The sequence below is a fragment of the Schistocerca americana genome, chromosome 11 (assembly GCF_021461395.2).
Source record: "Schistocerca americana isolate TAMUIC-IGC-003095 chromosome 11, iqSchAmer2.1, whole genome shotgun sequence".
NCBI lineage: Eukaryota > Metazoa > Arthropoda > Insecta > Orthoptera > Acrididae > Schistocerca > Schistocerca americana.
The window spans coordinates 76,971,872-76,998,535 of NC_060129.1; the positions used below are offsets into that span (position 1 = coordinate 76,971,872).

The 26,664-nt window shown below is 45.2% G+C and overlaps 1 protein-coding gene across 1 annotated transcript in view; it reads left to right on the forward strand.

The window, feature by feature from the left end:
* LOC124553576 (zinc finger protein 430-like) overlaps positions 1-26,664 on the forward strand; it is a 66,618-nt gene that overhangs the window by 22,685 nt on the left and 17,269 nt on the right. Inside the window, exons 3-4 of the mRNA XM_047127422.1 lie at positions 12,081-12,167; positions 13,288-13,374. Coding sequence (XP_046983378.1) covers positions 12,081-12,167; positions 13,288-13,374 — 174 coding nt within the window. The remainder of the gene's footprint in view (positions 1-12,080; positions 12,168-13,287; positions 13,375-26,664) is intronic.

Sequence of the window (26,664 nt, forward strand, 5' to 3'; positions counted from 1 at the left end):
GGTGGCAAGAAACAACGGTAAGGTGATACAGTAGAACCTAGCTAATGTGACCTCGGATAGTTCAATTCTCCACTTAGTCTGACCATGCCATTTCTGGTTTTTGTGTGCATACCCCGTCTGTCACTACAGTTAGTTCTGTGATGTGGATAAGTAGGCAGGTGACCATTGATAGATGCAGTAGTTCGATCAGTTTTAGTATGAAATAACTTGCTTCTAACCTGATCAGTAAGTGTTACTTTGAATTCATTTTATAAATTAGTGCCCATGTTCTTTTTACATATCAGAGTATGTAAAATTAAATTATAGCATCAACTAAACGTAAACATGTGATGCTGTATTTAGCAGAGAAACTGATAGGATTTGGAAGGTTTGCTAAAGAAGTGTCTCTTTAAAAAAACTGCAAATGAGGGGATGACAAAACAACAGTTAAAGAATGGAAAAAAATAGAAAAATTCATGAAAGTGATAGTGATGATTGATGAGGAGAGAGAACTGAAAATAAGTAAGACTTTGAAGAACACCAAAAGTGAAATTCTAGGTGATGCTTTGTGGGTATAGTTTGAGCAGGAGAGAAGAAAACAAAACTCTGTTGTCTGGACTAATTGTAAAAGAAAATACTGGGTGATTAAAAAGTCAGTATAAATTTAAAAACTTAATAAACCATGGAATAATGTAGATAGAGAGGTAAAAATTGACACACAAGGTTGGAATGACATGGGGTTTTATTAGAACAAAAAACAAAAAAAAGTTCACAAAATGTCTGACAGATGGCACTGGACAGCAAGATGTCAGTGACAATCGTGTATACAAGGAGCTGTAATGAGAGAGGAAATCAGATGCGCCAGCAGTCGCAGCATGTTGATGTTACCTGAAAAGGCGCATTTAGTGAAGCTGTATTATCAGAATGGGGAATGTGCTAGTTCAGCGTTACGGTCCTATCGCTATAGGAAGGGGATTTGAATGGGTAAAGGTCTGTTGACAAATGCAGCTGTGACGAGAATGAGTTCGAAGTTCGAATCCACGGGTTGTTTAGTCGATAGACTCTGTAGTGGCCAACCGAGCACAAGGTGTAATGCTGCTGAGACAGTTCAGGAAGAACTGGAGACTGTAGAGGGTTCATCTATGCACGGGGAAGTCAGCGCTCGTGCAGTCACACGTCGCACCGGCATTCCATACACTACTGTTTGGTTGGCACTTAGGCGTACCCTCCGATGATATCTGTACAAAAGCCATCAGCATCATGAACTGTTACCTGGCGTTTCAGTGAAGTGGAGAGCATTTGCGGTGTGGGCATTTCAAAAGATGGCGGAAGATGACGATTGGTTGAGTAACGTGTTGTGGACCGATGAAGCTCATTTCATACTCCGAGGGTCTGTCAACGCCCACAGCTGCAGAATTTTGGCTACCGAAAATCCTAGAACTGTCGTGGAAATTCCATTGCACGACGAGAAAGTCACAGTGTGGGTTGGATTTACCACATCTACTGTTATTGGGCTTTTTTTCTTCGAGGAAATGCGTGATTCTGGTTTTGTAACTGCTACCGTGACGGGTGAGAGGTACGCCGATATGTTACAGAATCGCATCATCCCCAGCCTGGCTGATAAACACCCGCTGGAACGTACGATGTTTATGCAGGATGACGCTCCACCCCATATTGCTAAATGCGTGAAGATCTCTTGCGCGTGTCGTTTGGTGATGATTGTGTGCTCAGCTGCCACTTTCATCATGCTTGGCCTCCCAGGTCCCCAGACCTCAATCCGTGCGATTATTGGCTTTGGGGTTACCGGAAGTCGCAAGTGTATCATGATCGACCGACATCTCTAGGGATGCTGAAAGACAACATCCGACACCAATGCCTCACCATAACTCCGGACATGCCTTACAGTGCTGTTAACAACATTATTCCTCGACTACAGCTATTGTTGAGGAATGATGGGGGACATAATGAGCGTTTGCTGTAAAGAACACAATCTTTGCTTTGTCTTACTTTGCTATGCTAATTATCGCTATTCTGATCTGATTAAGCGCCATCTGTTGGACATTTTTTGAACTTTTGTATTTTATTTTTGGTTCTAATAAAACCCCATGTCATTCCAAGCATGTGTGTCAATTTGTACTTCTCTATCTACATTATTCTGTGATTTATTCAGTTTTCAAATTTATACTGACTTTTTGATCGCCCGGTATATTGATTTTGTATGAAAGATTAGGAGGAAATATTGGAAATGCGAAGTCTGTAACTGTAACATCGGTGGAATGGCATTTGGAATGTAATTATTTTTGGTATGAAACTGTCTGCTCACAAAACAGCTGTCAATGAATTTGTTCCAGAATTTGAAAAATTTATTAAACATCAAAAGCTGATACCTTGCTAAATGTATAACGTTGATGAGTGTGGCTTAAACTACAAAATGCTCCCTACAAGATCTGTTGCTGCACAAAACAAGTCTGTAATACATGAAAAACTTGCCAAAGATAGAGTAACTATTGATCTCTGTAGTAATGCTAATGGAAGCCACAAAATGCCATTGTTTGTAACTGGAAGAGAAAAAAAAAACCAAGGGTGCTCAAGAACAGTGATATGGCATCACTACCTGTATATTATTGTAACCAAAAGTCAGCATGGATGGAATACAGCCTCTCTGAGAAAAGGTTTTATGATTAGTTTATCCCTACCATTACAGAATGAAAAAAAAATAATAAATAAACCCTCCCTGAACATGTTAGATTGATACTTGACAATGTGACATCTCATCCTTATGAGATGAATGTGAAAAAAGTAGTAGTAAAACTTTATTTCTACCTGACAGTTTAACGTATCTAATCCAACTCGTGGACGAGGGTGTCACTGAGTGGCTGAAGAGGTGATATCATTGAAAATTCACTGGATCAATTTTAGAAAGGATACAACAAGGTAGCAGCTTGTTTAAAGCTATGAAATCAATACATGCAAAAGATTTAAACTGCACAATTTCCAAAGCTTGGGAGGAAATACTGGCATCAACATTTGAAAAATCTTGTCAAAAAATGAATGAAAGAAACAAGTGAAGAGAATTAAGGTGAAACAGCACGTGCAACAAGTGATGAAAGTCAATACGTAGAAACACCAGCAGTTCTTAGAGATTTGCAGTCTTTACAACCATATGTTGAGGTCACTTATGAGTGGATCAGTACAGCTGAAGTTGACTGCACAACAGAAGAAGAATTAATTGATGACAAAATGATTGATACTGCAACTCAAGCAACTGATGAGAATGAGGAAGATGGTGAAGACAATGAACGTGCAGCATGGTTCAGCTCGATAATCGTATACGGGTGCTAGAAAAGCACGTAATACAGCTCTTCAATATATCTCACATTTTGTGGATTAGGAAATGGCAGAACAGTGCAGCGAAATCAAGCTTGTCATCTGCTGAGCAAAAGGACATTACAGACTTTTTCATCCTGCTAAAGAACAGAACATTTTTTGTCATACGAGTTCTCATGTTGTAATCAGTTAAGTGGAAATTAGTTGTGTGTCATCCCCCTGCGGGTTCGGGGGTTAGAATAGGCCCGCGGTATTCCTGCCTGTCGTAAGAGGCGACTAAAAGGAGTCTCAACTGTTTCGGCCTCATGTGATGGTCCCCTCTCGGGTTTGACCTCCATCTTTCTAAATTATTCCGAAGAGCGAGCCAATTGGGGAAGGGCGCCTTACATGGTGCACTGTATCCGTCGTGCATTGAGACCTTTAGCCGGCTTTTTCGTCGTTGCAATGGTGTCCCACTCGTTTTCCATCTCTTGGGCGAGGATACGTCCCTGGGTGCGATTACCATGCTGCACTCTGCAGTGTTGCTTTTAACTGCGACAACGACCTTGGACATTTTTGCACCTAAGATCCAGCACGGTAGCCAGTCCATTGTGGTGGGGCCGCCATGTACCCTGTTGGTTGTAGCCCCCTGACAACACAGGGATCGCTCTACTGATGCCTGCGCCGTTAACTCCCCACGTATGCCAAGGAGTAGATGCCCGTCTCCCTGGGGCATCAGGACTCCCGGCAATGGCCATCCTGCCAGGTGGCTATTGCTGCGGCTGGGTGGCGCCCGTGGGGAGGGCCCTTGGTCGGAGTAGGTGGCATCAGGGCGGATGACCCGCAATGAAGCGTGGTACATCATCTCTCGCTGGTGGGCCTCCACCAGCAGTCTCTAAGCGATCGAGGTCTAACCTCAACGGCAAGAAATACGAACCACGATCATTTCCCTCCCTGGCCACTCCATGGGAGGAACGTATGGCAAAAGAAGGCAGTGGAGAATATTCACCCCGGTTCCTTGTGTGTACGCGAGTTGATTGGGAATCGTTTATGTCAACTAAGCCCCAGTTTTTTGTGGAGCATTTAGAGGACAAGTTCGGGGAGGTGGAGGGCTTGTCCAAAATGCGCTCCGGTTCAGTACTCATCAAAACAGCATCCTCTGCCCAGTCACGGAGGTTGCTCAATTGTGACAGGTTGGGGGATGTTTCCGTTAGCATCTCACCGCATAAGACTCTCAACATGGTCCAGGGTATTATATTCCACAGGGATCTTCTTCTGCAGTCCGACGATGAACTACGTGCCAACCTAGAACGACGAGGTGTTCACTTCGTCCGGCGCGTCCATCGGGGTCCGAGGGATAATCAGGTAGCCACCGGTGCCTTCATCTTGGCCTTCGAAGGTGATGTTTTACCCGAAAAGGTCAAGGTGATGGTTTACCGTTGTGATATGAAGCCATATATCCCTCCTCCGATGCGGTGTTTTAAATGCTGGAAGTTTGGGCACATGTCATGTCGCTGCACTCCCGGCATCACATGTCGAGATTGTGGACGTCCTTTGCATCCCAATACTCCATGTGCTCCACCTCCCATCTGTGTTATCTGCGGAGAACACCATTCCCCCTGCTCACCGGACTGTCGGGTCTTCCAGAAGGAAAGGAAGATAATGGAATGTAAGACCCTGGACCGCCTGACCTACACCGAGGCAAGGCGGAAATATGAGCGGCTACATCCTGTGCCCATGACGTCTACCTATGCCGCTGCTGCAACACCTGTGCTCACCCCATCAGTTTCGCAACTTCCAGCCGGATCGATGAGTGGTACAACTCCTCCTGCCCCCTTGCCAGTGGGGGCCTCTACCCACCGGGTTGCTCCTGCGCCACCTACCTCAGGAGCAACGCCATCCCCCCCCCATCAGGGACGTCCGTCCCTGCTTCTAAGCCGGAGAAGTGCCCAACTTCTTCGGCTTCTCACGCTCGCAAGGGGTCCCTTGGGTCCCTCCCTTCCCAGGTTTCCACCAGTGTGAAGGCTGACAACCGACAGTGGCGTAAGTGCCCACAATCAGCTGGTCGAAGGGCTTCGCGATCCTCCTCAGTGCCGGAGGCTGAATCGGTGAAGCCCTCCCAGCCAGTTAAACCCAAGGAGCAGTGTGAGAAATCCAAGAAGAAGAGCTCTAAGCCCAAGGAAGTCGCAGTGGCAGCCACCCCACCGCAACCTTCCAGCTCTGCGTCTGTGGACGAGGTGGAGATTCTGGCGTCCGCTGAGGACCTTGATCTCGCCGGTCCCTCAGACGCCATGGATAGCACTAGCACGGGTGCTCAATCGGAGGCAGCAGGTGACCCAGCGGCGTAATCTGCCTTCCCAGTCCCGTCATGCCTTTCACAGACATGGCAAATACCATCCTCCAGTGGAACTGCAGCGGTTTCTTCCACCATCTTGCTGAGCTCCGGCAGCTTATCAGCCTTCACCCTTTCTTCTGCATTGCTCTTCAGGAAACTTGGTTTCCAGCGATGCGAACCCCCGCCCTCAGAGGCTATCGGGGTTATTATAAGAACCGAGCAGCTTATGAAAGGGTGTCTGGTGGCGTCTGCATCTATGTCCTTAACTCTCTTCACAGCGAGTCTGTCCCTCTACAAACAGCTTTAGAGGCTGTCGCTGTTAGGGTGTGGACGCCACAGGCTATTACCGTCTGTGGTCTTTACCTTCCACCGGATGGTGATGTCGCGCAGCATGAGCTGGCTGCACTGCTAGCCCAATTGCCGTCACCTTTGTTCTTACTGGGCGACTTCAACGCCCATAACCCTCTGTGGGGTGGGTCAGTGGCAACAGGTTGAGGCGCCACCATTGAGCATTTATTGGCACAGCTCGATCTTTCACTCTTAAATGATGGTTCCTTCACACACTTCAGCGTGGCGCACGGCACGTACTCCGCCATCGACCTTTCGATCTGTAGCCCTCACCTCTTACCATCTGTCCAGTGGAGTGTGCATGACGACCTGTGTGGCAGTGACCACTTTCCGATCCTTCTGTCACTGTCACGTCATTCTTCTGGGCGCCTCAGCAGATGGGCTATGAATAAGGCTGACTGGGATTTGTTTTCCTCCGCTGCCGCTATTGAGCCTCTCTCTAGTGATGACATTGATGCAGTGGTTCAATCGGTCACCACCGGCATCGTTACTGCCACCGAATCTGCCATTCCCCGTTCTTCTGGGTCCCCTCGGCAGAGGGCTGTGCCTTGGTGATCGCCTGAGATCGCTGAAGCGATTAAAGATCGCCGGCGGGCGCTCCAGCGTCACAAGCGACATCCCTCCATAGACCACCTTATCGCCTTCAAACGGCTGCGTGTGCGGGCCCGCCTCCTTATCCGCCAAGGCAAGAAGGAGTGCTGGGAGTGGTATGTGTCCACCATTGGGCTCCATGTCACTCCATCGCAGGTCTGGGCCAAGATTCAACGCGTCTACGGCAATCGGACCCCTGCCAGCGTCCCTGCACTCTCACTGAATGGAACAGTTTGTACTGACTCCGACGTCATTGCAAACGGCTTAGCAGAGCATTTTGCTATGAGTTCCGCTTATGCGAATTACCCCCAGGCCTTCCGCTCCATTAAAGAGCGGATGGAACGTCGGAGCCTTTCTTTTCGCACAAACACTTCTGAATCCTACAATGCTCTATTCAGTGAGTGGGAATTTCGCAGTGCCCTCGCTGCTTGCCCTGATACCACTCCCGGGCCCGATCGCATCCACTGTCAGATGCTGAAACACCTTTCAGTGGACTGCAAGGGACGCCTACTCGACCTTTACAACCGTCTCTGGGTCGAGGGTGAGTTTCTGTCGCAATGGCGGGAGAACATTGTCATCCCCATTTTGAAACCGGGCAAGAGCCCTTTGGAGGTGGACAGCTACCGCCCCATTAGCCTCACCAACGTTCTTTGCAAGCATCTCGAACGGATGGTGAGCCGGCGCTTGAATTGGGTACTGGAGTCTCGGGGCCTTCTGGCTTCGTCTCAGGGTGGGTTCCGTAAAGGCCGCTCCGCCGCCGACAATCTGGTGAGCCTGGAGTCGGCCATCCGTACTGCCTTTGCCCGCCGTCAGCACCTGGTCGCTGTCTTTTTCGACATGCGGAAGGCGTACGATACGACATGGCGTCATCACATCCTTTCTACGCTTCATGGATGGGGTCTTCGGGGCCCTCTGCCAATTTTTATCCGCAATTTCCTGTCATATCGTACCTTCCGCGTGCAAGTCGCAGCCTCATATAGTTCCACCCACGTCCAGGAGAACGGTGTGCCACAGGGTTCTGTTTTAAGTGTCTGCCTGTTTTTAATAGTCGTTAACGGGCTCGCTGCGGCCGTGGGAAATTCTGTCTCTGCTTCCCTGTATGCTGACGACTTCTGCCTTTATTACAGCTCTACTGGCATTGCAGCTGTTTAACGTCAGGGTGCTATTCGCAAGGCGCAGTCTTGGGCTGTAGCTCATGGGTTCCAGTTTTCGGCAGCCAAGACCTGCGTTATGCATTTCTGCCGGCGACGTACTGTCCACCCGGAGCCGCAGCTTTCCCTTAATGGCGAACTTCTTTCAGTGGTGGAATCACACAGGTTTTTGGGTGTGGTTTTCGATGCCCGGTTGAATTGGCTGCCTCATATCTGGCAGCTCAAACAGGCGTGTTGGCGGCATCTCAATGCTCTGCGATGTTTGAGCCACACCTGCTGGGGCGCCGACCGATCTACCCTGTTCCGGCTCTACCAGGGGTTCATCCAGTCTTGTCTGGATTATGGGAGCCTGGCTTATGGCTCAGCTTCCCCATCTGCATTGCGGGTGCTGGACCCAATCCTCTATAGCTGGATACGCCTTGCCACTGGTGCTTTCTGCACCAGCCCTGTGGACAACATACTAGTGGAGGCAGGTGTCCCTCCACTGCGGTTACGACGCCAACAATTACTGGCTGCTTATGCTGCCCATGTTGTTAGCTTGCTCGGGCGTCCAAATTACCGTGTCCTGTTACCGCAGTCAGTCGTCCATCTGCCAGACCGTCGGCCCCGGTCGTGTTGTCCGATCGCCGTACGCGTCAAAGAGCTTCTCTCCAGGCTTGGGTTTTTCCCTGTTCCACCTCCTTTCCGGGCACCTCTGCGTACACCCCCTCGGTGTGTTCCTCGCCCTTGCCTTCGGTTCGACTTGGCACAGGGCTCGAAGGTCTCAGTACCTCCAGAGGCTTTCCACCGCCGCTTTTATTCCATCCTGGCCACGTATCAGGGCTCTGGAATTGTTTGCACTGATGGTTCGATGGTTGCTGGTCGTGTCGGGTATGCGCTAACTCTAGGGGACCATTCCGAACAACGTTCCTTGCCGGTTGGCTGCAGCGTTTACACTGCTGAGCTGGTCGCCATCTTTCGTGCCCTAGAGTATATCCGCTCCTGCTCAGGTGAGTCCTTCGTTATCTGTAGCGATTCCCTGAGCGGTTTACAAGCACTCGACCAGTGTTTTCCTCGTTCTCGTCTGGTGATGGCTATCCATGAGTCCCTGCATACTCTTGCGCGTTGCGGCCGCTCTGTGGTCTTTGTGTGGACCCCCGGTCACGTCGGTATCCCGGGCAATGAACGTGTTGACCGCCTGGCCAAACAGGCCACCAGTGAACCCACCCTGGACATTGGCCTCCCGGAGACTGATTTGCGGGCAGTCTTCCGCCGTGCAGTTCTCTCGCTTTGGGACACTGAATGGCGCAGTCTGCCCACGCCAAACAAACTCCGTTCTCTCAAGGCGACGACGCGTGTGTGGCAGTCATCCATGCGAGCCACTCTCAGAGATTCAGTTGTTCTTTGTCGGCTCCGCATTGGCCACACCCTACTGTCTCACAGTTATTTATTGCGTCGTGAGGACCCGCCTCTCTGTTGCTGTGGGGCGGTTTTGACGGTGGTGCACATTTTATTAACTTGTCTGCTTTTAACTGTGCTCAGGCAGACATTTGCGCTGCCTGATACGCTCCCTGCCCCTTTACTAGATGACTCTGCCATGGTGGACTTAGTTTTGCGTTTTATTCGGGCTGGGGGTTTTTATAGTTTAATCTGAGTATTTATGTTTTTTAGTGTTAATTCTGGCTTTTAGCCTCCGATTTTAAACTGAGTTTTTAATGTGTTCTTGGTGGTTGGCTTTTCCTCTTTTTTTCCTTTATGGTCGGCCAACCACCGTCACACTCTGTGTGTTTTAATTTGTTTTGTCTGATCTCTGTCGGAGTCTTTCTCGTCCTGTGTCGTCTGACGTCTTTCCTGCTGTTCGTTTTTTTTTTTATTCTCTGTGGGCGGTTTTAATTTTTTGGAAAAAGGGACCGATGACCATCGTAGTCTGGTCCCTTTAATCCCACAAACCAACCAAGTTGTGTGTCAGTGCAGTACTATAATAAGGTATGTGCAGTTGTTAAACTGCAAGAATAAAAGGAAGCCAACCAGTTGCAATAAATGATGGGTTTCAAATAATCTTTAAATCTGTCTTCTTCATAAGGACAAAAAACATCAGAATAATACTTCATTCAGTAAAAGCTGTCTCCACATTCTGTCTGTGTTGGCAATGGTCAATATATCCCACACACTTAAAATAAGACCATATTAGTTGCTACATGCAGACCCTACTGCTAGTTACTAATGTGGTGTGTTGTTTTAAGTGTTTGGTTTTACTGATGTGAGAAGCTCTTGATTCTAGGGCCCTTAATCTTTACATATGGATATGCAAACTGTTGCTGATACATGTAATGTAGAGACAGCTTTTACTGGATGAATTACTAATGTGAAGTTTGTTTGTTCTTCTGAAGAAGATGGGTTTAAATCTGTCAAAACCAGGGTAAAGGTTATTTGAAATCCACCATTTATTGCAGCAATTCTCTTTGTATTTTGCTTCTGTTTTAACAGTGAACACTATTTCAGACAGCACTTCCAGTAGAAAATTAAAGTTGTACTAAGATGTTATGAGTCAGTAAAAGGGTTCCTATGATAAACAACCTTTTTTTGCATTCTGACCATGTTACTGGTCTGTAGCGGACAGATTGGCGAGGTAATACCTAAAATATTTATAATGAAAAAGTTTCAGTGCCTGCACAGGTTGATGAGAAGCTTATGTCGCTTGTCCAAGAATATTCATCATATTAATTAATAAATTAGAAGACACAGCAAAGGTGGTAACTTTACTGGAAAATACAGAGACTGAACAAAGGACAGTTTTGTACAGCCATGGCAAAGTCCAGAGATGGGATGGTGGTAACAGTGAGGTTTGTAACCAACAGGACAGATGGAACTGACCTGGACAGTAATCTTGAGAAAACATACATAATGGTTCTTTGATTCTTTCGAGAGGTCTAGTGCAGACTGCTTCACTGCAAGCTGAGAATTTTATTTTTGAGCCTAGGGAAATTTTTAAATATGGGTGCAACATACAGCTGCATATAAAACAATGGAGCATTAGTACGAGGGTTGCCCAGAAAGTAATGTACTGCAATTTTTTGTTTATTGAACAGAATGAGGATTATGCACACAAGAGAATGGTATTTTATCTACACACCCTATTTTTCCACGTAATCTCCATCCCATTCTAAGGCCTCCTCCAGCACGAGACAAGGGCCTCGGTACCCTGTCTGTATCAATCCTTGTCCTGATGGTGGATCCAGTGCTTCACTATGTGACTCGCCACCTCATTGTCCTCAAAGTGCAGAGTCGTAATGTGTTTGTCCTCACAAATGAAATCAGCCCACTACAACATGTCAAGTGTGACAGCTGTTGGTCTCCCGACAGCTGCAATTCATGGAGCTCCACCAAACCGCCTTCTGACAACCTCACTCTTCATGCCCAGCTACTGACTGTACTTTTGTCTACAGCAGATGCTCCATATAGTTTGCGCAAGCGTTGTTGAATATTCCCCATAGTTTCTTCCTCTGCAGTGAGCAATTCAATGAAGGCATACTGCTTGTAATGTACATCACCTACAGATGCCATTTTGAAACTGTCTGATGGAAGTGATGGAAATTTGGCATGCTCACTCAGGAGACTTTAGATTATGCATACGTAACATTTTGCATATGTAGCATACGTTTTGGCTGAGAAAGAAAATGTGGAGCATTACTTTCGGGGCAACCCTCGTTCATCCACAACCTTGCAAGTACAACAACAATTGACATCACACGCTATCCCAGAAAAACTGAAATCAAGGCATATTATGCAGTTACATTCCCAGTGTTGATTTATACGACTGACTCCTAGAGTATTACACCCAGATGATGATGAAGCTTGAGCTCTAAATCTCCCGTATCTTTGGTCCAGTGAAAGGTACTGGTGATGTCTGGACAGAAGGAGAAATCAAAGGAAACAGCTGAAATGACAATGTAATTTTGTCAGAAAATAAGTCTTGTAAGCTGAAATACATTCGACCCAGTGCTGTGAGCATTAGAACTTGTTAATTTTGCAAACTTGGACAGCACTTAGTAGGCGAGTTCATTAAATATGGAACAAAAGTTGTGGTAAATGACGAGGTGATGGAGGCACCAAACTATTAGGTCAGCACATAAAGGTAAAGATCAGTAAGTGCTGTAAAGTATGCTGCATAGCAAAAAGAACTGGATCTTTGTAGTGCAGTTTAGCACAAGTTGAAATCATGGGAATGTGTGTTGCTATAAAAGCGGCTCAATAAATTATGTTTCTAAATGTATTTGAGCATAAGTGATCAGAATCTCAGAAAGAATGGATGAGATTCACAAGAAAGAAATATTGAGATCCATATCAGGAGAGCAGCTTTAATTGAGAGATTATTTGCTTTTTTTTTTCAGGTTCTCGAAGATCCAGAGGGGAACTCCTGCCCCATGGACTTTATCAAAGAGGATCCTGAACTGCATGTGGATGAAACTGAGAATACTGTAAGCATTCACATCTCTGATTTATTGCATATAGAGTGAGGAAAAATGCCTTTGGTTGTTTAATGTAAAGGATGTATTGCAGGGGATTAGGCATATATTGAGAGTTTTCTTGGACTAAGTGCCCTTAATAATTTTCCACTACTCTTGTACTATTAAACTTGACTTGGATTGTGATCTATTATTTGCTGACAGTTATGAGTAGAATCTGAACAGGACTTTTAACAATATGTGTAAACCTATTCTCAGCGACCCTTTTTGGTATAAAACATTTTATATAATGCATATGTGATGGATGCCTTGCATTCACACTTAGTAGAAATATAAATTCTGACGGCGTAGTTTGTTTATGAAATATTCCTATTTTCAATAACTTCTGATTAACGCAACTGAGAAGAATACATTGGACTTTTTTACCTTTTCAGTGAATCTTTGATACATGTAAGTTTCTGCCAAGATTCTTAATGGGTGGGAAATTTGTTAAACGTTATAATATTTGTGTGTGCTAAATCATCCTTGATACTTCAGTTTCAACACATTGTACTAGCGCATATATGCGAAATGTTGAATGACTAAATTAGTTTGCCAATACTTGTCACAAAGATAGTTGATAATTTCTTTAATCGTAAAGTTTATAAAGAATTTTATATTTCCTCAAAAATAGGTCTTGTAAGCCAAAATACATTCGACCCAGAGCTGTAAGCATGAGAATTTGTTAATTTTGCAAACTTGGACAGCACTTAGTAGGCGAGTTCATTAAATATGGAACAAAAGTTGTGGTAAATGACGAGGTGATGGAGGCAGCAAACTATTAGGTCAGCACATAAAGGTAAAGATCAGTAATTGCTGTAAAGTATGCTGCATAGCAAAAAGAACTGGATCTCTGTAGTGCAGTTTAGCACAAGTTGAAATCATGGGAATGTGTGTTGGTATAAAAGCGGCTCAATAAAATTGTTTCTAAATGTATTTGAGCATAAGTGATCAGAATCTCAGAAAGAATGGATGAGATTCACAAGAAAGAAATATTGAGATCCATATCAGGAGAGCAGCTTTAATTGAGAGAATTTTTTTTTTTTTTTTTTTTTTTTTTTTTTTTTTTTTTTTTTTTTTTTTTTTTTTCCAGGTTCTTGAAGATCCAGAGGGGAACTCCTGCCCCACGGACTTTATCAAAGAGGATCCTGAACTGCATGAGGATGAAACTGAGAATACTGTAAGCATTCACATCTCTGATTTATTGCATATAGAATGAGGAAAAATGCCTTTGGTTGTTTAATGTAAAGGATGTATTGCAGGAGATTAGGCATATATTGAGAGTTCTCTTGGACTAAGTGCCCTTAATAATTTCCACTAAGTGCCCTTAATAATTTCCACTAAGTGTCCTTAATAATTTCCACTATTCTTGTACTATTAAACTTGACTTGGATTGTGATCTGTTATTTGCTGACAGTTCTGAGTAGAATCTGAACAGGACTTTTAACAATATGTGTAAACCTATTCTCAGTGACCCTTTTTGGTATAAAACATTTTATATAGTGCATATGTGATGGATGCCTTGCATTGACACTTAGTAGAAGTATAAATTCTGACGGCGTGGGTTGTTTATGAAATATTCCTATTTTCAATAACTTCTGATTAACGCAACTGAGAAGAATACATTGGACTTTTTTACCTTTTCAGTGAATCTTTGATACATGTAAGTTTCTGCCAAGATTCTTAATGGGTGGGAAATTTGTTAAACGTTATAATATTTGTGTGTGCTAAATCATCCTTGATACTTCAGTCTCAACACATTGTACTTGCGCATATATGCGAAATGTTGAATGACTAAATTAGTTTGCCAATACTTGTCACAAAGATAGTTAATAATTTCTTTAATCATTAAGTTTATAAAGAATTTTATATTTTCTCAAAAATATTTAAATTCCTAAATGAGATTTGGGTGAGTTAATGTGAGATGAGTCTTAATTTCTGCCGTAAATGAGTATGAGTCATAATATATTGTATATAGAATGTGTGGTCAGATGTGTGTTGAGCTAGTTACACAGCAAAAAATAATTTATTTTGTTCTGAGAGAATATTTTCTTTTGATTCTCTGTGGACCATTATGATGAATGGCCCAGACTATGATTTAAAATGTCATGCGTTACCAGTAAATGGTGGAAGCATTCAAGAAAAATTTATTTTGCATAAAGAAAAGGCATCAAAGGATTAGCAGGGCCTCTTAATTAGTAAGAAATTTATTTGCTTCATTGTAGAAATGACTGACTCATTTAAGACTATTCAATGTTATTATTTAAAATAATTGGTATAGGTAGCATAGTTGTAGTCTAACTGTGAAAATGCATAGGGGTACAAAAGATTTGAGTCGTTAAGGGTCAATCGTATCACAAGGGAATTTGTTCGGCTAAAGAGCCATGTCGTATAGTCACTCATTTTTCACTACTCAGTACGTTAACATTTTCTTTTCTAAATGACTAATATTGCATTCAGACACTTGTCTGAACAAAATTAAATATAATCCATGAAAGAAATATGGTTTTACAATGTAATGTTGTCAGAAAATAAGTCTTGTAAGCCGAAATACATTCGACCCAGAGCTGTGAGGATGAGAATTTTCAGCCAGTAAATTAAAGGTTCCATATAGATTATGAAAAGTACCTTGCACCACACAAGAATGTACGGATTCTAAAAATTCCAAGAATTTATTGGCATTAAAAACCTGTCATTAAAATTCAAATTCATGAAGAATGAAATACTTCAGCCATTCAATAATTTACCTAAAACTTGAAATGTTGCCCAGATAAATTCACTGGCTCCCAGAATATGTGAAGCACACAGAAGGGGAGCAAGAAACAAAATGAGACTTCGCAGGTTTGTGGTATGTCAAATTAGTTCAGTGATTATAGTATCAAGTCAAATTTACAAAGAAATTGGTGATATGAGGCCACTTATCAGTATGACGATGTACTTTCTCTGGGCTGCATGCTTACACTGATTTGGTTGGAAAGAGTTCCATAAGGTGATGGCAGGTGCTCCTGAGGCAAGCTGACCCACAACTATTTAATGTAACTGGTTGTAGGTAATGTTGATACTGGTATTGGGAAAGAGTTGACATACAAGCTGGTTCCTCCCTTTATGTACGGGGGACAGATTTGGGAATCTTTTTGGCCGCAGGAGTACCTCAGCATCAGACAAACAGTCATAGAGGCATGCCATATCTTGAGCATTGTCCTGTTGAAAAATAGTACCACTACACTGTCGCATGAGAAGTAATGCATTAGGGCACAGAACATTTCTGGTGTACGTGGGTGGTTTGAAAAGTGCTCAAATCACCATGAGAGGTCAGCACTAGTGCAACGAGTAGTTCACATGGTATTCATTGGAGTGCTGCCTGTAAACATGTGCTGCAGCAGTGTTCTTGGAAGAGAGCTGTGGCAGTGATGTGGCTCTGTTGTTGTTCCCACATAGTGATTTGTGAAGATACAAAAAAATTGAGATTCGAGCAATGATTTAGTACTTCGTAAAGAAAGGTATGAAAGCAAAGGACATTCATGTCGATTTCCAGAATACATTGGGGTCTCTGCTCCTTCATATTCGACTGTTGCCAAGTGGGCAGATGAATTTAAATTTGATCAAGAGGATTTAGATGATGATCCGCGCAGTGGTCGGCCAAGATTTCCTCCAGAAATCATTACAAAAGTGCACAAAATGGTCACGCAGGATCTGCCGATTGACAGTGCGTGAAATTGCTCACGCTTGCCAGATGTCATCTGAAAGGGTATATCACATTTTACCTGAAGAATTATAAACGAAAATATTATCTGCAAGATTGGTGCCACGACTGTTGATGCGCTCCCTGTGTGCCATCGCCATGACAAAATTACACGAACTAATGTATGAATTGTTGCCACAACCACCTTATTCACCCGATATGGCTCTGTCAAGACTTTCATCTCTTTCCAAAACTGAAAATTTTTCTTGATGGACAAAGATTCACTTCAAATAAAGAATTGTTAGCCATAGTTGACAACTATTTTGCAGGTCTGGAGGCAACTCATTTTCGAGATGGGATCAAGGTACTGAAATATCGTTGGACCAAGTGCATTAATCTGCAAGGAGACTACATTGAAAAATAAAAAAAAGTTTCAGTCATGTATTTTTTTCTCTTCTGTTCCGAGAACTTTTCAAACCACCCTCGTACTTTTATGCCATCATAGTTCTTCCAGTCACTATCAGACATGACTTGAAGTCACACATGATGGCTGTGCACGTAATGATGTCAGGAGTAACACTATTGTGCCAGTCAAAAACATTGGAAGAACGTGATCTCTTCCGAGGCATTCCAGCTGGCTGTGCTTCCCAGTCAAGGCAACACTTCAAAACCCAGTGATTTCTGTTGTGGTGTTAATGGCAGCCTACCCATAGTATAGCAATTTCCTAGTCCGGCTGCTGCTAGTTTCCGAACAGTGGTTCAGGATGACAGAATGTTACAGGGAGCCTATAACTTTTTCTCAGCTGGTAGGCACAGTTGTGAAGAGACTAAAATGTGCTTTGTGTGTAATGCAGCGATCCTCCCTTGCAGTGGTTGTATGTGGTTGAACAGAACCTTCATGATGAGTATGCCTGCCCTCATATCTGAAAGCCCCACAAATCTGGATACTGCTGCACAACTGAATCAGCTGACCAAATGGGCACCTACAGTGAAACAGCTTCCTAATTGTCAGGTGCTGATAACACAGTCTCGCAAGCGTGCAAAACATCTTGGTTTCCCTCACAGTGCACTCAACATCTCACACTGTTCACACTCCTTATGAGGACTGTCTAAAAAGTATTCAACCTTTGATTTTCCTGCACAAAACAGAGACGATAGCACAGCGCCACTGGACACAGTAAAGGAAGAGACCTTTATATGCATGCACAGATTTGGTCCCCGCCTTCCAGCGTGTCAGTTGCTGCCTGTCAGTTGCCGAGTGAGATGCTACACTACGTGTTCGTTGGATTACTGATTCTCTCAAAATGGTGGAAAGTGTTGAGCAAAGATACTGCATCAAATTTTGTCAGTAGCTTGGTGATTCTCGAAGTGAAACAATTCGTAAGATTCAACAGGTGTTCGGAGAAGATGCGATGGGTGTAACACAAATTAAGGAGTGGTTCAACTGATTCAAATACGGCCGCACATCAGCAGAGAGTGACCAGCATTCTGGCAGGCCTCAAACTGTTCGGAGTGCAGCTGTTGTTGAGAGGGTGCAAAATTTGGTGATGGCAGATCGTCGATTGACTGTGCGGGAGATTGCCTAAGAGGTTGGAGTGAGTAAAGATTCTGCACCTGCAATTTTGCATGATTTGAACATGCACTGAGTGGCTGTGAAATTCGTGCCAAAGTTGTTGTTGCCAGAACAATAAGACTTCCGTTTTGACATTGCACAGGATCTTCTGGACACCACCAACACTGATACTGGGTTTCTGAACACCATGATAACTGGAGATGAGTCATGGGTGTACAGGTACGACCCAGAAACAAAAAGACAGCCATTGCAATGGAAGCATCCTGAGTCTTCAGGGCCAAAGAAAGTGCAGCAGGTGCGAAGCAAAATCAAGATTGTGCTGACTGCCTTATTTGATGTCCATGGAATTGTGCATAGACACCGGAAGGGCGAACAGTGACAAAGGATTACTATCATGATGTTCTCCATGATGCAGTTTGGCACAAAAGACCAGATATGTGGTTGGTGATTCTGTACAAGACCTATGCAAATACAGGGTGTAAATAAAGTCTGGGAACATTTTAGTTATTTGTTGCAGGAGAACTAAACATTGAACAGATGTCATACATATTGCATTTTAAAGAGAAACTCTGAAAGTTTTTTTTTACAAACGTTCGATATGTGAACCATTAGTGACCCGGTAGGTGTCAATACGGTAATAGAATTCTTGCCATACCCATCCGAGCATGGCATTGTCAACTGTGGCAGTCGCTCGCCGTATTCTCTCCCAGAGCACATACACCAGATCTTTGATGTGTCCCCACAGAAAAAAGTCACACGGAGTGAGATCTGGTGATCGGGGAGACCATTTCATGAAACAGCTGTCCCCTTCTCTAGCACAGCCGATCCATCGATGCGGCAGCTGTGTGTTCAGGAATCCACGAATGTCACGATGAAAATTGGGTGAAGCCCCATCCTGCTAAAAGATGAACGGAGAGTTTGATTGCATTTGAGGCATCAGCCATTGTTGCAACATATCCAAGTAGGAATATCCAGTGACAGTGCTCTCGGTGAAGAAGAATGGCCCATGCAATTTTCAACGTGACAAGGCACAAAAAACATTTACCTTTGGGGAATCACGCTCAAATTCAATGTTGCAACTGCGAACAAAACTCAAAACACTTGTCTTTGTCTTCGTCATTGAGCTTCTGCACTAGCTCCACATTTGAATGGTGTCATACACAGCTTTTGTAGCAGGACTTTCCACACTGTCAATGGAGCCATTTCGAGTTCACGGGATGCATGATGCTCCGATTTCCTTGAACTCCTTATGAATGTCTCTCGCACGTGCTCTACATTCACTTCACTCACACTGGGACATCCACTTTTCTTTGCCGGGCAAAAGCAAATCACCAGTGGTAAATGGCCTTCTTTGTTGGAAGCTTTGTACCATACTTGGTTCTAAACATCAGTTAAACAATTTGTAGCACACTTGTTTTTGTTGAACTCCAACACACAGAAAGCTCGCTCCACACCTGAACTCGCCATGTTCGCGACTAATGCTGAATATTGGCAAATTACTAAACTATGCTGTGGTGGTATACGTGAAAAATCTTTCAGGGTTTCTCTTTAAAATGACGTATGATATCTGTACAATGTTTGGTTCTTGTGCAATAAATAATTGAAAATGTTCTTGGACTTTGTGTACACCCTGTACTTAATGCAGTTTATGGTACTCTACAAAACTAAGCTATACATAAATTATGAACATTGGTAAAATCAATGTTTTATTTTTACTTTTTTCAATTTTGGTGTTACTTTTTGCAATTAAAAATTAAGATAGTTGCAGGTCACAGTTTTAAACAGGTTGGTTTGTAGAATAACCATTGGTTCATTTGTTAGTCTGAAAACATATTCATGTTTGACAGAAGAATTATCACTTTCACTTGGTGTTGTTCAAATGGCTCGAAGCACTATAGGACTTAACATGTGAGGTCATCAGCCCCCTAGACTTAGAACGACTTAAACCTAACTAACCTAAGGACATCATACACATCCATGCCCAAGTCAGGATTCGAAACTGCCACCGTAGCAGCAGTGCGGTTCCGGATTGAAGCGCCTAGAACCTCTCGGCCACAGCGTCCGGCATTTGGTGTGCAAGTATGGATTTCAGAAATATCACTTTAACTTCTACACTTTCATTGCCACATTCACAGTTCCCATAGAAATTAGTTTTTAAACCTTTTTCATGTAAAATTTCTGTAGTGATAAACAGTATAGGAATTATCAGATCAACATTCACATCCTTGTAGTATGCCTTCTAGATTTGTCTCATCTGCCACATCCGGTTCTTCGTAAGAATCAGTATACAATTTTGAATATGCAACAAATCTTTGAACGGTTGGCTCCCAAGTTGTGACTAGAATTCTACCTCTACATGACTACTCTACAATTCACTCTTCGATGCCTGGCAGAGGGTTCTTCAAACCAACTTCAGACTATTTCTATACTGTTTCACTGTCTAACAGTGTGTGTGGAAAAATTAACTCTTAAATCTTAATGTAAGAGCTCTATGCCATGTAGTATGGTGACAACATTTTCATATTCAGAGGAGGAAGTTGATGATCAAAATTTCATTAAAACATCATACCACAATGAAAAATGCCTTTATTTTAATGGTTGCCAGCTCAAATTACTTGTCATACCCATGACACTCTGTCCCCTATTTACTGACGATACAAAGGGAGTTGCCCTTCTCAGGACTTTCTTAGTGTCGTGTCAGTCCTATCTGCTGAGGATCCCATGCAGCACAGCAAGATTCCAGCTGAGGATGAACAAGCATAGAGTAGATAGTCTCTGTAGTGGACCTGTGGCATTTTGTAAGTGTTCCGCCAATAAAACACAGTCTTTGGTTTGCCTTTGCCACTAGATAGTGTGTGATAATTCCAATTTAAGTGGTGTGTAGTTGTAATTCCTATGTATCTAGTTCATTTGTAAACTTAAATTTGTCTGATTTATTGTGTAACCAAAATTTCATGGAATTCTTTTCATCCTCAGCTGGATGACCTCACATTTTTCGTTATTCAGAGACAATTGCCACTTTGCACCATACAGATATGTGTGTCATTTTGAAATCGATTTTGGTCTTCTAATGCCTTTACTAGATGGTAAATGACAGCAGATTGTCTCCTAAATCATTTATGTAGATTAGGAACCACAGAAGGCCTATAACAATTCCTTGGGGAATGATGGATATGACACCTGTTTTTCTTGAAGATTTCCTGTCAATTACTACATACTGTGACCTTTCTGACAGGAAATCATGAATCTGGTCTGTGTGCTACTTCGCACTTATTGAGTTTGGATGAGAAAGGACTGGGTGAGAGGGCGTTGAACATTATTTGTTGCAATAACAGTGCTAAATGCCATTTATTTAAAAATACAGATTCACTTAAAATACAGTAACACATAAGATTCAAGACAATGTTTTTTACGTCTTCAAGATAACAGCAACTACCTTAGTTGCTGCAAAATAAGATTATAGGAGCAGCTAGTTAAACTGTACAGTAAACCTCAGTAGCAGTAAAGCCTGAATAGTATACTAGTTAATCTCGGGAAGGTGCAAAAACAGATCAAACAGGAATTGATAATAATACTTTAAATCAGGCATCAAATATTTATAGCAAAAATGCTTTAAATAATGAATTAAATCTTGAACAGTAGATGTCATAAAATCAGAAATAAAGTTTCCAGAGCAACTGTGGAAGTGCACGAGTCTAAACAATATAGGCTCTGATGTCACTGTAAACTGAGACATCTTGCGCTACACTGCCTGAGAAACTCAGATACCCATCAGGGGGCTCAGCATTTAGTTGAGCTGGGGACTGGAAGCGCCACCAGTCCTCAATACCATAATCTCTGAGCGTGCTTCAATGCCCACCGTAAGGCGACGGTGGAACGTTGCACAGTACAGAGCCCGGGGATCTTGGCTTTAACTGCCTGGGTCGTGAGGATGGTATAAACCTCTATAAAAAGAAACCTCAATCTCAAGGTGTGCTGCGCACCGAGGAGACGAATGGCTGTTGAGGTAGAACTGTTGCTAGCGGGCGACCTCTGGGGAACCTGCCGCCCCCCCCCCCCCCTCCCCAGTTGTATTAGGCTTACCCAGGCAAGCGGGGCTCTGTCTGGGTGGACATTCATTTCCGTAGCTGCTCGTGGGACCACCATGAAAAGAAATACGAATAGTGCACAAGCACAAGAAAGGAAAGTTCAATGTTTTAATGTATGACCCCCAATCGTTCCCTTTCCTGCCCACACCAGGGGAGGAACGGCGGTCTAAATTACCTGGTGAGACATATTCTCCTCGATTTCTGGTTTGCAGCTGAACAGATGGGGACTCATTTCTGACCGTAAAGCCTCAGTTTTTTGTGGAAAATTTAGAGGACAAGTTTGGAGAAGCTGAGGGCATGTCTAAAATGAGGTCTGGAGCAGCCCTCATACAGACAGCATCCCCAGTACAGTCACGGCCATTGCTTGCTTGTGACAAGCTCGGTGATGTTGCAGTCTCCATTACGCCTCATAAGAGCCTCAGTATGGTTCAAGGACTTATTTTTCCTCGTGACCTGTTGTTGCAGTCTGACGACGAGCTCCGTGCAAATCTGGAACGCCGCGGTGTCCACTTTGTACGACGTGTCTTTAGGGAACCTAAAGATAGTAGGGTCGCCACCGCTGCCTTCGTCTTGGCTTTCGAGGATGACACCCTGCACGCGAAGGTCAAGGTGATGATATATCGATGTGATGTTAAGCCTTACGTCCCTCCTCCCATGCGCTGCTTTAAGTGCTGGAGGTTTGGGCATATGTCATTGAGATGTGACGCCAACTCTACCTGTTGGGATTGTGGACGTGCCTCCCACCCCAGCGTCCCATGTTCACCACCCCCTGTTTGTGTCAACTGGGGACAGAAACATTCACCTTGCTCATCAGACTGCGTAGTTTATCAAAAAGAACGGAAGATTATGGAGTATAAGACCTTGGACAGGCTTACTTACACAGAGGCTAAACGCAAGTATGACCAACTTCACCCTGTGCTCATTTCATCAACGTAAGCTGCAACAGCTTCGATGTCGCCATCCCTGGCGATGAGCCCCCAAGCTCAGCCACTTTTTGTGGGCCCTCCAGCCCAGCCGTCTATTCCTGCCCCCCTCCCCCCCCCCCCTGATAGTTGGGGGAACACCCTCTTCCGTTGCTCCCCTGTTTTCAACATCGAGAGTAACAACCTCGCCTTCCTTGGGGACTGCAGTCCCTACCTCTGAGCTGGAGAAGTGCCCACCTCCTCCGGCTCCCCTCGTGCGGAAGGGATCGCTTGGTGCCCTCCCTTCCACGGTTACTGCCCCTCCAGATGTCAGCCATTTGCTGAAAAAGCCACCACTTGAGAGCCGTAGGGCTTCCAGGCCTTCCTCGGTCCATGAGACTGGGTCGGAAAAGCCCACCCAGTCTGATAAACCGAAGGACAAATGGGACCCTACCAAAAAGAAGAAAAAGCAGAAAGAGGAGGGAATAGAGACAGAAAAGGAGTTCACCACTGCACCTGAAGATGATGTGGAGCATCTAGCATCCACTCAGGAGCTAGATGTTGCTCGACCCACAGCTCCTATGGAAGTTGATCAGGCTACTTAGCAATTGGTGGCGGCGGCGAGCGCTTCTAAAGTGTGACCTGTCTCTCCCCCCCCCCCCCCCCCCCCCTCCCCAGGTTCTTTCATGTCTTCAGTCGGATACCATTATCCTTCAATGGAATTGCCGTGGTTTTTTCCATCACCTTGCTGAGTTGAAACAGCTTTTGTACCGCTTCCCTGCCACTTGCCTGACCCTACAGGAAACCTGGTTTCCTGTTCGGCGGACCCCCTCCCTCTGTGGCTACCGGGGTTACTATAAGAACCGCGTAGAATACGACAGGGTGCCTGGCGATGTCTGTGTTTATGTTCTTGGATGACATTGTACCTCTTGCTGACCTAGCTGCCTTGTTCGCCTAGCTCCCCCCGCCATTCTTCCTTTTGGGGAACTTCAGTGCCCACCACCATTTATGGGGTGGGGCCCAGATCTCGTGCCAGGGTAGGAATGTTGAGGCTCTTTTGGCACAGCAGGACATTTGCCTCCTTAACACTGGTGCTCCCACATATTTTAGCTTGACTTATGGCACATACTCCGCCATTGACCTCTGTCTTAGTAGCCCAGGTCGTCTTCCATACCTCAGGTCCACGACGACCTCTATGGTAGCGACCACTTTCCTATCCTGGTTTCTCTTCTTCAATCCCAACCCCCTGACCAGCTGCCATGATGGTCTCTTCGTGGAGCTGATTGGGCAGCCTACACGTCAGCTACTTTGGCCATTGCTCCGCTTCCTGGTGACATTAATTTGGCAGTGGACGAGGTCACTATGGCCATTGTTTGTGCTGCCGAGGCAACTGTCCCCTGTTCTTCAAGTACTCTAAGGCGTAAGTCAGTCCCTTGGTGGACACCAGAGATTTCAGAAATAATCTGGGACCGCCGGCGAGCCCTGCAATGACACCGGCATCATCCTTCCCTAATCTGGTTGCCTTTAAATGGCTGCGGGCCCGGGCTCTGCAGTTAATCCTGCAGAGCAAACAGGACTGCTGGGAACGATATGTTGCCACCATGGGTTCTCGCACCTCCCCATCTCAGGTGTGGTCACGGGTTCGGCGCATTTTTGGCTTTCACCCTCATGCGTCTGTCCCTTACCTTTCTCTTCGGGGTACAGTTTGTACTGACCCAATCACCATCGCCGAACATCTGGCAGAGTACTTCGCTCGTAGTTTGGCGACAGCAGGCTACAGCGCAGAATTCTGCGCCATTAAAGAGCAGGCTGAGCGTACGCAGTTGTCGTTTTGCACGCACCATTGGGAATGGTACAACGCCTCGTTTAGTGAATGGGAGTTCCAAAGTGCCCTTACAGCTTTCCCCAATACTTCTACAGGTCCAGACCAAATTCACAACCAGTTTCTTCGCCATCTCTCGGCGCACTGTCAGGGTGAATTACTCGCCCTGTTTAACCGCATCTGGATGGAGGGCATTTTCCCAACTCGTTGGCAGGACAGCGTTACCATCCCAGTGCTGAAACCTGGTGCAGATCCATTGGTGGTTGATAGCTATCACCCTATCAGCCTTACCAGCGTTATGTGCAAACTCCTGGAACGGTTGGTGAGTCAGAGTCGCATGTTGATTGTCAAAGCTCGGGGCCTCCTGGCCCAACATCAGGGGCGCTTCCATCAGGGCCGCTCAGCGACCGACAATTTAATCTCACTAGAGTCGGCTATTCGTACAGCTTTCTCGGCGAGAACATCTAGTTGCTGTTTTCTTTGATCTCCAGAAGGCGTACGATACCACCTGGCACCATCACATCCTTGCTACGCTGCATGAATGGGGCTTACAGGGTCCACTTCAGATTTTTCTACGGAATTTTCTCTCCACTCGCTCCTTTTGGGTTAGAGTTGGCACTTATTTTAGCTCTGCTCATATTCAGGAGAACTATGTCCTGCAGGGCTCGGTTCTCAGTGTTCCCCTCTTTTTGGTGGCGATTAATGGTCTTGCGGCTGCGGTGGGCTCATCGGTCTGTTCCTCTCTATATACCGATGACTTTTGTCTTTATTAAAATTCCCTAAGCTGCAGGGAGCTATCCGTAAGACACATTTTTGGGCATCCAACCATGGTTTTCAGTTCTCAGCCTCTAAGACCCGAGTGATGCATTTCTGTTGTCGTCTACAGTCCACCTCCATCCAGAGCTCTACCTTGCCAATGAACTCCTTCATATTGAGTTGATGCATCGCTTTCTTGGCATGCTGTTTGATGCTCATCTCACTTGGACACCTCATCTTCACAATGTTAAACAAACGGTGCTGGCGGGACCTCAACATCCTACGCTGCCTCAGCCACACCGTTTGGGGGGCTGCACGAACAACCCTCCTACAGCTCTATAAGGCCTTAGTCCAGTCCCATCTCGACTACTGGAGCGTGGTGTACGACTCAGCAACACCTTCAACATTGCAGATCCTAGACCCGATTCTCCATTGTGGCGTCAGACTGGCGACAGGTGCCTTCAGCACTAGTCCCATGACTAGCCTTCTTGTAGAAGCTGGAATCCCTCCCCTACGATTCCGCTGACAACATTTGCTTGCATCATACATCGCCTGCATCCATGCCTAGCCCGACCACCCAAACCGCAGGCTCCTTTTTCCATCTTCTGCACTCCCCTCCCCATGACTGCAGCCTAGGTCAGGTCTCCCGATCGTGGTCCGCGTTTGTTCTCTTCTCTCGTCACTAGAGTCCTTTCCCCTTCCTCCATCCTTCTGGCCCTCTTCTTCTACCCCTCCTTGGTCCCTCCCTTGCTTGCGGCTTTGCTTGGATTTGTCCTGCGACCCCAAGTCCTCTGTTCCACCTGCCACTCTTCGTCAACAATTCATGGCTCTTCTTGCCTCATTTCGCGATGCGGATGTGGTCTACACTGATGGTTCTGTGGTCGATGGACGCACTGGGTCTATTTTCATTCACGGCGACTACGTTGAGGAGCATTCCCTGCCTTGTGGGAGCAGTGTTTTCACTGCGGAGCTGGTTGCTCTTTATCGTGCACTCGCTCACCTTTCCTCCTGCCCTGGGGAGTCATTTGTCATATGCAGTGACTCCCTGAGTGGATTGCAAGCACTCGACCAGTGTTTTTCTTGGGACCCTTTGGTGCGCGGTATTAAAGATGCTGTTTTTGCTCTCACCGAGTGTGGTCATTCAGTGACATTTATGTGGACCTCGGGCCACATCGGCATTCCAGGAAATGAATGTGTTGATCGGTTGGCCAAGCAGGCCACCACTTCGCCACCCCTGGAGCTTGGTCTCGTGGAAAGATACCTCCGGTCACCCCTACATCGCAAGGTCCACGATGTCAGGAGCTCTGAATGGTCTGTCTTGAACATGCCAAATAAGCTCCCCATGGTAAAGTCGTCCACGGCCATATGGAACTCATCCTTGAGGAGCACGCGTAGGGACTCAGTTGTTCTCTGCCATCTCCGAATTGGACATACGCGGTTGACCCACAGCTATCTCCTTCGCCGTGAGAACGTGCCCAAGTGTCGCTGTGGTGCAGGACTGACACTGGTCCACCTTCTGATGGACTGACCCCTTTTAGGCCCCTTGCGGCAGTCCTTTAATTTACCAGCTGCACTTCCTTTAATTCTCGGTGACGATGCCTCTATAGCTGACTCAGTTTTACGTTTTATCCATGCAGCTGGGTTTTA